Source organism: Pleurodeles waltl, chromosome 4_2 (assembly GCF_031143425.1).
Source record: "Pleurodeles waltl isolate 20211129_DDA chromosome 4_2, aPleWal1.hap1.20221129, whole genome shotgun sequence".
Lineage (NCBI taxonomy): Eukaryota > Metazoa > Chordata > Amphibia > Caudata > Salamandridae > Pleurodeles > Pleurodeles waltl.
This window is the reverse complement of record NC_090443.1, coordinates 155,824,734-155,840,674: the sequence shown is the minus strand read 5'-3', so window position 1 is coordinate 155,840,674 and position 15,941 is coordinate 155,824,734. Positions and strand designations below refer to the sequence as shown.

Here is a 15,941-nt window from a genome sequence, read left to right as displayed (position 1 = left end):
ATTTCTTTACAGTTAGTTACAACAGATCGACACCGAATTTTGAAGAGCTCTGGTGGCCCTTTGGGGTTTTTGATCCCCCGTCTGGGCCTGGTCGGCCCGACCACGTTTCTCTTCAAGGCTAATGGAACGGACCCCATTCCGCTTCTGCCCCAAATGTCACAACAAGTATCCTTATACAGATCAGCATCTGGTCTGTAACTTGTGTTTGTCTCCAGAACGCAAAGAAGATACTTGTGAAGCCTGTCGAGCGTTTTGGTCGATGAAGACATTAAGAGACCGAAGAGCAAGAAGACTACAGATGGCGTCGGCGCCGACAGGACAAAAACAGTTGGAGGAGGAAGAAGAAGAAACCTTCTCCATCAAGGATTCGGACTCGGACGAGGTCGATCCCGAACAGACGCCGAAAACCGTGAGTAAGACGTCGACACACAAAACTCACGGAAAGACCACTAAAGCCCAGGGGACGCCACCGCCAGCAGGCCATGGCTTAACCTGAAAAATAGGTGACCGATCATCGGCACTGAAAAAGGGCACGCATGTGTCGAAGACATCCGACTCCGGACGAGATACCGGCACAGAGCAGACTCGACCCCGAGACAGCGGGTCAGAGCAAGTTCGGCACCAAGAGGGCGGCACCGAAACGAGTCGGCACCGAGAGACCGGAACGGCGAAAATTTAAAAAGTGTAGTCGGAGCCGAAAAAGTTTCCATTCTGAAACATCCGGCCTCTGAACCGAAAACAAGTTCTTACACAGAGGAACAGGGACTGTCCTCACAAATTCAAAGACCTAGGTTAGGACAAGAACTAGAGTCAATGGAGCCAGACTACACTCAGAGAAGGATCCACATCCAAAAGGACACAGGGAAGATAAGTACTCTTCCCCCAATTAGGATGAAAAGAAGACTTGCCTTTCAAGAAAAAGACAAGCAGCCACAGGCAAAGGTGGCAAGACAAGTAACACCGCCACCATCTCCACCACGCTCAACGCACACATCACCGGTAGCCACTCCACCACTGATGCAGTCCCCAACTCATACTGGAATGAGTCAGGATGATCCCGACGCATGGGATCTTTATGATGCGCCAGTATCAGGTAACAGCCCAGACTGTTATCCAGCGAGACCGTCGCCACCTGAGGACAGTACAGCCTACACACAGGTGGTGTCAAGAGCAGCGGCGTTTCATAATGTCACCCTGCATGCAGAGCCTATTGAGGATGACTTTTTATTTAACACACTATCCTCCACACATAGCCAATACCAAAGTCTCCCTATGCTACCTGGAATGCTAAAACACTCCAAACAGGTGTTTCAGGAGCCTGTGAAGGGCAGGGCCATAACTCCAAGGGTGGAGAAGAAATACAAGCCACCGCCAACAGACCAGACCCTGTATACATCACGCAGCAACTAACACCAGACTCTGTGGTAGTAGGGGCAGCTCGCAAGAGAGCGAACTCACACACCTCGGGAGACGCACCACCTCCAGACAAGGAGAGTCGCAAGTTCGCTGCGGGGAAAAGGGTTGCAGCACAAGCAGCCAACCAATGGCGCATTGCCAACTCACAGGCATTGCTGGCGAGAAATGATAGGGCTCATTGGGACGAAATGCAACATTTCATTGAACACTTACCCAAAGAGTTCCAAAAAAGGGCACAACAGGTGGTGGAGGAAGGACAGAGTATCTCGAACAATCAGATACGCCCGGCAATGGATGCAGCAGATACAGCTGCTAGGACAGTAAATACAGCAGTGACCATAAGGAGAAACGCATGGCTGCGTTCATCAGGATTCAAGCCGGAAATACAACAAGCCGTGCTGAATATGCCATTTAACGGACAGCAGTTGTTTGGGCCGGAGGTGGACACTGCTATCGAAAAACTTTAAAAAGACACTGATACGGCCAAAGCCATGGGCGCACTCTACTCCCCACAGAGCAGAGGCACATTTTGTAAAACACAGTTTCGAGGCGGGGTTTCGAGGACAAAGCACAGAACCCTCAACCTCACAAACAAGGCCCACTTATCAGAGACAATATCAGCGGGGAAGTTTTCGGGGACAATATAGAGGGGGCCAATTCCAAAAGAGTAGAGGGAAGTTCCAAAGTTCCAAAACTCCTCAAAACAAGCAGTGACTTTGACGTCACAAATCCCCAACACATAACACCTGTGGGGGGGAGACTAACCAAGTTCTACAAACATTGGGAGGAAATAACAACAGACACTTGGGTCCTAGCAATTATCCAGCATGGTTATTGCATAGAATTTCTCAAATTCCCTCCAAATATCCCACCGAAAACACACAATATGTCAAAACAACACATGGATCTTCTAGAACTAGAAATCCAAGCGTTGTTACAAAAAGATGCAATAGAACTGGTACCAATTCATCAGAGCGGAACGGGAGTTTACTCGCTGTACTTTCTCATACCCAAAAAGGACAAAACTCTAAGAACTATATTAGATCTCAGAACATTAAATACCTACATCAAATCAGATCACTTTCACATGGTGACATTACAGGACGTAATCCCATTGCTCAAACAACAAGACTACATGACGACACTAGACCTAAAGGATGCATACTTCCATATACCGATACATCCTTCACACAGAAAGTACTTAAGGTTTGTATTCCAAGGGGTACATTACCAATTCAAAGTGTTGCCATTCGGGATAACAACTGCGCCAAGAGTTTTTACAAAATGCCTGGCAGTAGTGGCTGCACATATCAGGAGGCAGCAAATACATGTGTTCCCGTACCTAGACGATTGGTTAATCAAAACCAACACGCAAGAACGTTGTTCACAACACACAAAGTATGTCATAGAAACCCTCCACAAACTAGGTTTCTCACTCAACTACACAGTCACACCTTCAGCTGTGTCGAACACAGCAATACTTAGGAGCGACAATCAACACAACAAAAGGGATTGCCACTCCAAGGCCACAAAGGGTACAGGCATTTCACAATGTAATACAGGCCATGTATCCAAAACAGAAGATACAAGTCAAGATGGTGATGAAACTACTAGGCATGATGTCCTCATGCATAGCCATTGTCCCAAACGCAAGGTTGCACATGCGGCCCTTACAACAGTGCCTAGCATCACAATGGTCACAGGCACAGGGTCAACTTCTAGATCTAGTGTTGATAAACCGCCAAACATACACCTCGCTTCAATGGTGGAACAATATAAATTTAAACCAAGGGCGGCCTTTCCAAGACCCAGTGCCTCAATACGTAATAACAGATGCCTCCATGACAGGGTGGGGAGCACACCTCAATCAACACAGCATCCAAGGACAATGGGACACTCAGCAGAGACAGTTTCACATAAATCACTTAGAACTACTGGCAGTATTTCTAGCATTGAAGGCATTTCAACCCATAATAAGCCACAAATACATTCTTGTCAAAACAGACAACATGACAACGATGTATTATCTGAACAAACAGGGAGGAACACACTCGACACAGTTGTGTCTCCTGGCACAGAGAATATGGCATTGGGCGATTCACAACCACTTTCGTCTAATAGCACAGTTTATTCCAGGGATTCAGAATCAGTTAGCAGACAATCTCTCTCGGGATCACCAACAAATCCACGAATGGGAGATTCACCCCCAAATACTAAACACTTACTTCCAAAGATGGGGAACACCACAAATAGACCTATTTGCAACAAAAGAAAACGCAAAATGCCAAAACTTCGCATCCAGGTACCCACAAGATCAATCTCAGGGCAATGCGTTATGGATGAGCTGGTCAGGGATATTTGCATACGCTTTTCCCCCTCTCCCACTCCTTCCGTATCTAGTAAACAAATTGAGTCAAAACAAACTCAAACTCATACTAATAGCACCAACCTGGGCAAGACCACCTTGGTACACAACACTACTAGACCTCTCAGTAGTGCCTCATATCAAGCTTCCAAACAGATCAGATCTGTTAACTCAACACAAACGACAGATCAGGCATCCAAATCCAGCATCACTGAATCTAGCAATTTGGCTCCTGAAGTCTTAGAATTCGGACATCTAGACTTTACACAGGAATGTATGGAGGTCATAAAACAAGCCAGGAAACCAACCACAAGACATTGCTATGCAAATAAGTGGAAAAGATTTATTATTGCCATAATAATCAAATTCAACCATTACACGCATCTGCTAAAGACATCGTAAGCTACTTACTGCATTTACAAAAGTCAAAGCTAGCTTTTTCATCCATTAAAATACATCTTACCGCAATTTCAGCTTATCTGCAAATTACGCACTCAACTTCATTATTTAGGATCCCAGTCATAAAAGCATTTATGGAGGGCCTAAAAAGAATTATTCCACCAAGAACGCCACCAGTTCCTTCGTGGAACCTTAACATTGTCTTAACACGACTCATGGGCCCACCTTTTGAACCCATGCACTCATGTGAGATACAATATTTAACATGGAAAGTAGCGTTTCTCATTGCCATCACATCTCTAAGACGAGTAAGTGAAATACAGGCATTTACTATACAAGAACCCTTTATTCAGATACACAAGCATAAAGTAGTTTTACGAACTAATCCAAAGTTCTTACCAAAAGTCATATCACCGTTTCACTTAAATCAAACAGTAGAACTACCAGTGTTTTTTCCAGAACCAGATTCTGTAGCTGAAAGAGCACTACATACATTAGACATCAGAAGAGCTTTAATGTACTACATTGATAGAACAAAACAAATAAGAAAAACAAAACAACTGTTCATTGCTTTTCAAAAACCTCATACAGGGAATCCAATATCCAAACAAGGCATTGCCAGATGGATAGTTAAATGTATTCAAACCTGTTATCTCAAAGCAAAAAGAGAACTGCCTATAACACCAAAGGCACATTCAACTAGGAAGAAAGGTGCTACTATGGCCTTTCTAGGAAACATTCCAATGACTGAAATATGTAAGGCAGCCACATGGTCTACGCCTCATACATTCACCAAACATTACTGCGTGGATGTGTTAACAACACAACAAGCCACAGTAGGACAAGCAGTACTACGAACTTTATTTCAAACAACTTCAACTCCTACAGGCTGAGCCACCGCTTTTGGGGAGATAACTGCTTACTAGTCTATGCAAAGCATGTGTATCTGCAGCTACACATGCCATCGAACAGAAAATGTCACTTACCCAGTGTACATCTGTTCGTGGCATGAGACGCTGCAGATTCACATGCGCCCACCCGCCTCCCCGGGAGCCTGTAGCAGTTTTGAAGTTGATCTTGAACATTTGTAAATTTGTAAATATATCACGTTAAACACCATTATGTACATACATATTTGCTCCATTGCATGGGCACTATTACTATAATACACAACTCCTACCTCACCCTCTGCAGGGAAAACAATCTAAGATGGAGTCTACGCCCATGCGCAATGGAGCCGAAAGGGGAGGAGTCCCTCGATCTCGTGACTCGAAAAGACTTCTTCGAAGAAAAACAACTTGTAACACTCCGAGCCCAACACTAGATGGCGGGATGTGCAAAGCATGTGAATCTGCAGCGTCTCATGCCACGAACAGATGTACACTGGGCAAGTGACATTATTTATTTATATATATATATATATATATATATATATATATATATATATATATATATATATACTTAAAAAAACAACTAACTGGGATGTTATAGTTAGGCTAGGCTCAGATTGCACTCGTGCAGATATAGTTAGTTATTTTATGCAACTATAGCTTGCGGCCTAAAGTAACTATAACTTGTGCCCCCGCCATGCACAGTTTTTTATTTTTTTTTATTTTTTAGTAATTTGACTTTTAATGTTTCATTCATAATTTTGTTGCATGTCCCCAGTGGCCTTAGTAAAACAAGCGCAGGTGACAGTTTGGTGTTTTTTTTGGGGGGGGGGGGGGGTGGGGGGTCATTTTTGCTGCAAATTTGCTGCAATTTTATTCATTTATTTTTTTAAGTTATTTTTTTTGGTCCTGGTGGGGGGGGCGGGCCTTTTTTTTTTTTTTTTTTTTTTATCTTTTTTTTCTGTGACTCAGCTGACGCAACATCCCAACATAGATGTCAACACTTCCTGTTTTTTTTTTTTTTATAAATATCTCAAAAAGTACTAAACAGATTTACCCCAAATAACAAAAAGCACTCTTTTTGGACCAAGAGCAACTTTCCTGCCAAATTTGGTGTAATTTCGTCCAGTGGTTCGGCTGTAGTCGTGTCTAAAATACTCATGGGAATTGCAATGGGAAACATTTTTTTGACCCCCTGTTTCTCTTGCCCCCTCCCCCCCCCCCCCGTTCTGATCACCATGAAACTTCCCATGTACTACAAGATTCTCTGAAACACTTTTGGGCAAATTTTGTGAAGATTTCTCAAACGGCGCCAAAGATATAGGCGAGTCAAAAATGGAAACGTGGTCCTAATTATAACCACCTACTGGCGATTGCTAGTATGTGTTTTTTTTTTTTAAAGATTTTATAATATTATATATATGTAGGTTTTTTTTTTTCAACTTGTGTAAAAACGTGTCAATTAAGGGTAATGTGGCGGGTGAGCCTCTAGATCTGAGATGTATACCTATTTAGTGGAAGGTTTAAATCTTTTGGCACACATCAGATAATGTATTTTATTTAATACACACGAGCCACATTTGAAGGTATTTCAGTTATAGTGCCTAGGCATTGTTAATTTAATTCCATATAAAATCATTCGTGTACACAAGGTCTTCTCTGGATTACAATGTTGTGTGAACATGTAGTTTTCTTTTACTATTGCTTAAACGAAGATACCATTTTCCTTGGTACCACAATCTACTTTAACGCTAGACCATATCTGCCAGTTTCTGGCACACACCTTCCTATACGGCAGGTTGATGAGGACAATGGTGATTGAGCCCCTCTTCTTTCTTTGCTACCTCCTTTACCCCTGCAACAGTGTGCTGCCACTTCCTGTTTCTAATAAGTACTGGCCATTTGACTTATGGACCAGTAGCCAGTAGAAACTGGGGAGCGGGTGCTCTTGTTCACAGCTAGGAGTCGGGCTGCCGCAGTTTCGCAAGGGTATCATCAGTTCTGAAGTGCACTGAGTATTTTCGATGTTTCGCACTTGGCATGTCTGTCTGATCATACTCCAGCTTGCTTAGCCAGCAAAGTAGTTTTACGGATTGTTAGAAGGCATTTGTAATTTCAGTCCACACAGTTAACATCTGCAAGCGATAAAAAGGCACGCGGAACATCATGGGACGTCTCTGTTCCCTTCTACTAGTCGTAGCCAAATCCTGCGCCCTTGGCACGGGTGTTTCCCAGTTTTGCATCTGGCCCACGTTCACAACGGCTGTCGTGGGATTGTCAAGAAAATCAAACCGGAAAACAAATCTCTTTCTTCAAAGCTCAGTGTTGTATGAGAAAAGTTTGTGTGTTCTCTGCAAACTGAAATTGAATTCATTGCGGCGAAATAAATGTCTTTTAATGAGGGAAGTCTCGACCAGAAACATTTGGAACCCACTTGTGGGGTTTTGGGATAGAGTTTTTTTACGTTTGTTTCTTTTGGATATGTAGCTGTAATCATTAAGTTCTTGGGTGATGTGGAATAAGTTTTTTCTTATCTTAGTTCTAAGCTCTAGGTCAGTACAAGAAAGAACATACTTGCACACACAAAAAAAAGTACTGGGTTCCTTACCTGCAACTTTCCGAATTGTCTTCGCTTGCAGGTGCAAAGGGCCATCTCACGCTGCGCATGCCGCAGCATCATTATTCGCTCACTCGGACATCCACGAGAAACACTAGGATATAGCGAGTTCTGCTGGCTTTATGGGATTTATATATTCAGTTTTACACATCTGGATTTAGCCAATCTTAATGGATATCTGTGTGTGTGTGTATATATATGTTCGATGGCATATGTTGCTGCAGATACACATGTTGAGCACAGTCCGCTGCCTGGTGTTGGGCTCGGAGTATTACAAGTTGTTTTTCTTCGAAGAAGTCAACTTGTAATACTCCGAGCCCAACACCAGGCAGCGGACTGTGCTCAACATGTGAATCTGCAGCGACTAATGCCACGAACAGATGTACACTGGGTAAGTGACATTTTCAATATATATATATATATATATATATATATATATATATATATATATATATATATATATATATATATATATATATAATTTAATTTGTGCATATGTTTTTCTTTACATGAAAATATTTCAGATAGTCTAGTATTTGTCCACGTTGGGGCTTCGGCGATTACTCTCCTTCTTGGGCAGGCTTTCAGCTACCACCACAAAGCCTGCTTATTAACATTTTTCCTCTATTTCTCTAATCTTTACAAATGATTTCAGAAAATCTATCGACTTAAGACCATATGTACCAACGAATTTTCCCATAGACACAGAATGGGTAAAACCCTTTGCTACATCTGGCCCTTAGTTCGGTTTTCAGGTATATAACTAACTTTATTCCTTCGAAAATGATGACTGTAAGCCAGGACACAATCTGGGTCTCTGGGGGAAAAAGTCTAAACCGCGTTTTCCTCCCGGTCTCTGCTGGCACCTGTGACTCTCTGTTTTTGACGAGCGGCCTGCTTCCCGCTTTTATGCCATGCTTCCTAAACCTATTTTCTACTGGAGCAGATTCACATTTTAACATTATAGCCAAAATGAACATCGGCAAGCCATTCGCAGGGAATAAGTGTGCCCTCAAACCTCATTGTTTCATGATTATGCGACTACGAGGGTAAAAGCTGTACAGGTTGCAAACATACATGAGCTTGTTGTATGTGGCAAAGCTCGTTTTCTTTGTGGCTATGTTATGATATGCTCAGTCCACATAGTCCTCTGTGGTTCGCTACCACATTTGCTTAAACTTCTTATGTTACTTATTAATGTCTTGCATTATTTTCCCCATTGCTAACTTCATAAATTTTTTGAAATACCATCTCAGTAGTTTGGGTGTTTTTATGTTTTTTCCATACTCTTGAGATTGTTTAACTACGTTCAACACATGTCTCAGGAGTACCCTTATTGACTTAGCCATGCGTCCTGTCAATTTCTTTCTGAACCCCAGTAACACTACATCAGGTATTTTCCGTATGGGAAAGCCCATTATGTGTTTCATACTATTGAGCGCCTGCTTCCAAAAATGCATCAGTTTCACAGTCTATCAAATATTTAAGGCTGTATCTGTCCCACATCCCGCGTTCTTTTTTTTATTTTGGCAGTGTTTTGAAGATGTTTTTGCTGTACAATGAATCATTCTGAGGGTTCTATCAGTTAGGTGGAAATGACAGTAGTGGTAAACACCCAAGGCTGTATCACTGTAGTGTTCCAGAAGATCTATGGTGGAGAAGGCGAAACTTGAGTTTCTTGAAAGCATTTTCAGCAAAGCTTACCTTGGGGTTGGGGGTTTGGTAAATGGTCTAGGTCTCGGTAGGAGTTCAATGAAGTGAAGCTGACACGAGCAAAAGTGATGCTATGGAAAGAGAAGGTTTGACAAATTAGCTTATATGGAGCATGGAAATCAACTGTCTATGGCATCATTTAGTGTGGTCATTCCAATCTCTTTCCTTGGATGAAATTTAGATTTGTACTAGAGAATCAAACATATTTTTAAATATAAACCAATAACGACCATGAGCCATGGTTTCGTATCCGGTAAAGGATTAAGAAGAAATGTGAATATGGTAACCCCTTGCATTATTTTTAGACCATTTGAATAGTCCTCTATAGCACCCGTATATTTAAAGTATCTTCAAAATCTTGTTTGCTGGAACTTTGATTGAACCTAACACACAGGTCATTGTGGTAAGATATATTCCTTTTTGGAGTTTATCTTGATTTTATTTTACATGTCCGTTCTTTCCTTGATATTCTCCTACAAGATTATGCACACTATCTCCAATTTGTACAGGTGTACAGGGGATAGAACCACTGACTCTAAAAGAGCAAATAAAATAATATTTGGGGCTGATGAAATTTGAGCAGTGGAAATGTAAATATATTTAACTTCTATGACTGTTGAAAGATTTAATGAATCTCTTGTCTTTGTTCTGGTGTTAGGTCCAGTGGCCTCCGACAATCCTATATAGAACAAACCCACAGGTTTTAGCTCCGCAGTTAGATTTGTTATTACATAGTATGATTTCATAAAAAAATGATATGCAGTGTTTCTTGTGATTTGACTTAAGAAAAGAAATCGCAGACCAAATTTGACAGGTGCCTTCCTGTGGTCTAGTATATAGCAAGGGCGGAATACAAACTTGAAGAAATTTACTTGGTAAGCTCCAATGATTTAACTTGTGTTCTTTGTTTAAGGTGGGCCTATTTCGTCCTGATGGCAGTATTTGTATTTTTAGTTGGTGTAGATGCACTCTGCAATCAGATCAAATAGCGTTATTACGTTGAGTGCCAGAGAGCCAAGCACACTATCCTTCTAGGATTTCTTCCATCCTAGAAAGGCAAGTATGGATTTCAGTGTTATGATCTAGACATGCTGAGTTAGGGCTATGTTGTTGATTGGCCAAACAGGACTAGCTTTGCTCCCAACTTGTTGCCCAATCTGCCACTGGTATTTGTTGCTTGGTAGCTGTGTGGCTAAGTTTCAGGTAGCACACCTGCCTGTGGGAATGGTCCTGTTACTGCAATGGCAGTGCCACACTCACCATGTTGCAAAAACAACCTGACACCCTCAAACATGCATTTCCATCCAGACAGTAAGATAAACAGAGGCGCACACTGCACTTTTCTCTTGTCTCACAGACTCATTCTCTCAGGAAACCGGTCTCCTCACATTGGTGTTTGAGACACAGCATTGGGTTTGGGTGTCAGCCAACAGGGGAGTACTAGATTTGGTGCCTAGAAACGTCCCATGGATCAGCGGGCACCAGGATATGCCACAATAGAACACTTTGTGAATATCAAAGCAGTGGAATGATGGGACCACTGTCACACCAGTTTGCACTTTTTCACTAAACCTGTAATTTATAAAGTCAGAGTGCTTGATTGTTGGTGCATTGCTTGTTGCATTATGTATCTGTAAAGTGTGTGTGTGTGCTCTGTGCCTTGTGAAGTTATGGGTACCCTCTTAGTCGAGATGCCACAGCAACATTTGAAAAATCTTCTGTTTTTAATTGGACAACATTTGTTATCACACACCGTGAGCAGTATCTTGAAAGCTCCTGCAACGGTTGGTTGTATGAGTCAACATTGACATCTTTTGGAGATGGTCGAAACACTGCATTACTCTTGCCCGCAAGCTTTAAGCCAGGCAGCATGAAGGCACTCAACAACTTTCTGAAAACTAAACCAGTGACTTAGAATGATACATCTTAAGTTCATCATGTTTTTTTCTCTTTCGTGGGTAAACTTGTACATTAATCTTCAAATTAAACGACGATCTCTGGTAGTACACAGAAGGTAGGTTTACAAAGTAAATAAGAAATGGTCAAACAGCCGTTGCTCAGTTTAAGAGGTGTTTACGTGCTTTCGGATTTATCTATCTTTTGAATATCACAAAGTCGCAGTTTTCACTGCTCGCGTGGTTTAATTAAATGAGTGGTCTGCTTGCTGCCCCTCTAGATAAAAGCTTTCGGGAAGGACAAGGGTACTGTCAAGGAGGCTTCAGCGCTGAGTTTACCAAGGTAAGACCTGTTTCGGTTACTGTTGTAAACAACACGTTTCCTTCTACATTTGCACTGACTTTGAACATCCGTATGGTTTGAAACTAACAGATTGGGAAGAACATCTTGATCTCCATTTTTGGTTCATGAGGTGATCGCTCCAAAACCATTCAAAACATCCTCTGCCGATCCTACAGACCAACATAAATTGTGACACAGGGAAAGGTGCACTATGATTGCTTTGCTTGTTAGCATGCGGTCAGTGTAGGATGGTCTGGGGCCTCAAATTGCCCATTTGCTTTTAATCCTAAAGCAGTGGAATTTCTTTCATTGAGAGTTAAAAGAGCCCGAACCACTGGATGGAGATGCACCACGTTTGGCAGAAAGGTAGCTCTTGGTTCAGAAAGTTCCCTTTTTGTTATTTGGTGTAAATCCATTCAGTCATTTTTGAGAAATGAAAGAAAACCCAAATTTGTGTGTATGTATGTGTGTGTATATATATATATATATATATATATATATATATATATATATATATATATATATATATATATATATATATATATATATATATTCCAACCAAACAATTGTGAATACGTTGCACTCCAGGAGAGTAATACGTTTAATTGCAGTTATGTACAACACTAAAACCACCACTGACACGTTTCAACCAACAGGTCTTGCTCACAGCTCAGGAGTGCATTATCTATGTCTCACATTTATACTATCTTGAACATAACCAATATAGTGCACGATGGGATATGTAGCGAATTAAAATAACTAAATCAAATCATTTGGTTTACAAATTCCATATGAAAGTAATATGTATAATGTTTTACATAGATTGGTATAACAGTCTGCTATATAATGTATTGTAAAATAATAAAGGCTGAACTTGGAGAACTGCTCATTGGCTCGATGTTTCCTATTCACCAGCAATGCAAAGCTTCTAAAGCTAGTATTGCAAACATATTATTTTACTAAATAAATCTATAGCCATACTACATTAATATCATGTTGGCCTTCACGCAATAATGCACTTTCTCGGTCTAAGTGACCCTAACATTTTATCCAGCCACTTTTATATATTTCTTTTCAAACTTCTTCTATGTTATCCCTATTTCAGGGGTCATATACTCCCATTAGTCACAATACAAGTAGCCATATATATATGTCACTATTGCTAATTTTTACTCACTAGCTCATTTAATTCATTTATGCATTTCAGTTATTTGTTTATATTTGTTCACTGTTGATGATGCTTTGCTTCCGATTCACCTCCCATCTCAACTCAGTGTTCTTAGTGACTCAAATAAGTATCTGAATCACTTATTAAATTATATTGAGTAGTTCTACATTCCTTTTGTAAATGACTATATAATTCATAATCTCCATTCAATCCTTTCGGAATCTTGGTCCTTAATTGTATGATTAGTCGTGATTCCAAGCCTCTGAGTTTCAATTCACAATCTCCCTCTCTTTCATCCTTATCAATACTTGCAATACCAAAGAATCTCGTATTTGTCCAGTCCTTTCCACTGTGTGTTAGTAAGTGCTTTGACATGGCATAGTTCACATCTTTATTCTGTACAGCTCTAATATGCTCCCGAATTCGTTTCCTTATTGGACACATAGTACTTCCCACATACCGTAGTCCACAAAAACACTCAATCATGTAGACTACATGTGTAGTAATACATGTAATCCTTTTGTTGAGGACAATCTTATTTCCTTTCGAATCTTTATATTCTTTTGTGTTCACCCCTGTGCGACATGTCTCGCATTTACCACAGCATATAAAGCCATTGCCCTGAGCCATTAACCAATTTAATGGTTTGTTCATTTGGAAGTGACTCCTTACCAGGAGATCCTGCACTGATGGTACTTTCTTATGTGATCTTAGGTCTTACACCCAGTAGTTTTCCAATATCTGGATCTTTCCTTATTATGTCCCAATATTTATTGAAAACATTAAGAATTAAATAGTTTTCTTTGCTATATGTCATCACCATTCTTATGCTAGAATCTTCATTCTTCTGCTTTTCCTTTATCATTGACTAATTTAATATTTGAGTTCTTGTTAGGGACCTTGCTTTTTGTTCACCACACTTATCTCCATGTTTATACTTCCTCTGGATAAATCTGTTTGGCTTCAGCAAATTTCACCTCTATTTCCTGTTCCATAGAACAATGGCAAAAAGAAATAATAATCCCTTGAGACGGATTAGGAGAGACGTATAAAATGCAAATAGAAATTGTCAGGGAACTCTGGGAGGGGAAACATCCTGAACTAGGTCTAAACCACTGCTTGCCTGAACAACTACTGCTAAACAACTAAAAAGTCTCTACAACTAAGTACTGAACAACTACTGTCTAAACAACAATTGTGCCTGAATAACAATTGCCTGAACAACTAATTTTAAGGTAAGGTTTTCCTTTTGGTTTTTTATGGTTTATTAGTTGTTCAGAATATACATATATATACACACCAAGACCTTTGGTGGTTGAAACACGTTGGTGAAGTTTGGGTTTCTTTTCTCTTTTGGAAGAATAAATTCTTCAAACACAAGGTTTCCTGTGTGTGCCGTGTTTGACCTTGTGTCATTTGGTGGAGAAAGTAATTACAGGGTTGGCCCGTCCCTGACACGAGCACCGACTGTAAAGAAATGGCTCCCTGTTGCAGTTACCCCCCACTTTTTGCCTGATACTGATGCTGACTTGACTGAGAAGTGTGCTGGGACCCTGCTAACCAGGCCCCAGCACCAGTGTTCCTTCACCTAAAATGTACCATTGTATCCACAATTGGCACACCCTGGCATTCAGATAAGTCCCTTGTAACTGGTACTTCTAGTACCAAGGGCCCTGATGCCAAGGAAGGTCTCTAAGGGCTGCAGCATGTCTTATGCCACCCTGGAGACCTCTCACTCAGCACAGACACACTGCTTGCCAGCTTGTGTGTGCTAGTGAGGACAAAACGAGTAAGTCGACATGGCACTCCCCTCAGGGTGCCATGCCAGCCTCTCACTGCCTATGCAGTATAGGTAAGACACCCCTCTAGCAGGCCTTACAGCCCTAAGGCAGGGTGCACTATACCATAGGTGAGGGTACCAGTGCATGAGCATGGTACCCCTACAGTGTCTAAACAAAACCTTAGACATTGTAAGTGCAGGGTAGCCATAAGAGTACATGGTCTGGGAGTCTGTCAAACACGAACTCCACAGCACCATAATGGCTACACTGAAAACTGGGAAGTTTGGTATCAAACTTCTCAGCACAATAAATGCACACTGATGCCAGTGTACATTTTATTGTAAAATACACCACAGAGGGCACCTTAGAGGTGCCCCCTGAAACTTAACCAACTATCTGTGTAGGCTGACTGGTTCCAGCAGCCTGCCACACTAGAGACATGTTGCTGGCCCCATGGGGAGAGTGCCTTTGTCACTCTGAGGCCAGTAACAAAGCCTGCACTGGGTGGAGATGCTAACACCTCCCCCAGGCAGGAACTGTGACACCTGGCGGTGAGCCTCAAAGGCTCCCCCCCTTTGTCACAGCCCAGCAGGGCACTCCAGCTTAGTGGAGTTGCCCGCCCCCTCCGGCCACGGCCCCCACTTTTGGCGGCAAGGCTGGAGGGAACAAAGAAAGCAACAAGGAGGAGTCACTGGCCAGTCAGGACAGCCCCTAAGGTGTCCTGAGCTGAAGTGACTCTAACTTTTAGAAATCCTCCATCTTGCAGATGGAGGATTCCCCCAATAGGGTTAGGATTGTGACCCCCTCCCCTTGGGAGGAGGCACAAAGAGGGTGTACCCACCCTCAGGGCTAGTAGCCATTGGCTACTAACCCCCCAGACCTAAACACGCCCTTAAATTTAGTATTTAAGGGCTACCCTGAACCCTAGAAAATTAGATTCCTGCAACAAGAAGAAGGACTGCCCAGCTGAAAACCCCTGCAGCGGAAGACCAGAAGACGACAACTGCCTTGGCTCCAGAAACTCACCGGCCTGTCTCCTGCCTTCCAAAGATCCTGCTCCAGCGACGCCTTCCGAAGGGACCAGCGACCTCGACATCCTCTGAGGACTGCCCCTGCTTCGAAAAGACAAGAAACTCCCGAGGACAGCGGACCTGCTCCAAGAAAAGCTGCAACTTTGTTTCCAGCAACTTTAAAGATCCCTGCAAGCTCCCCGCAAGAAGCGTGAGACTTGCAACACTGCACCCGGCGACCCCGACTCGGCTGGTGGCGATCCAACACCTCAGGAGGGACCCCAGGACTACTCTGATACTGTGAGTACCAAAACCTGTCCCCCCTGAGCCCCCACAGCGCCGCC

The 15,941-nt window shown here is 42.2% G+C and overlaps 1 protein-coding gene across 2 annotated transcripts in view; it reads left to right on the top strand.

The window, feature by feature from the left end:
- The window catches only part of ITGA5 (integrin subunit alpha 5), a 346,712-nt gene that overhangs the window by 151,124 nt on the left and 179,647 nt on the right, over window positions 1-15,941 (top strand). For both annotated transcript variants that reach the window (XM_069231024.1, XM_069231023.1), the window contains exon 5: window positions 11,577-11,638. In XM_069231024.1, the coding sequence (XP_069087125.1) occupies window positions 11,577-11,638 (62 nt within the window). The remainder of the gene's footprint in view (window positions 1-11,576; window positions 11,639-15,941) is intronic.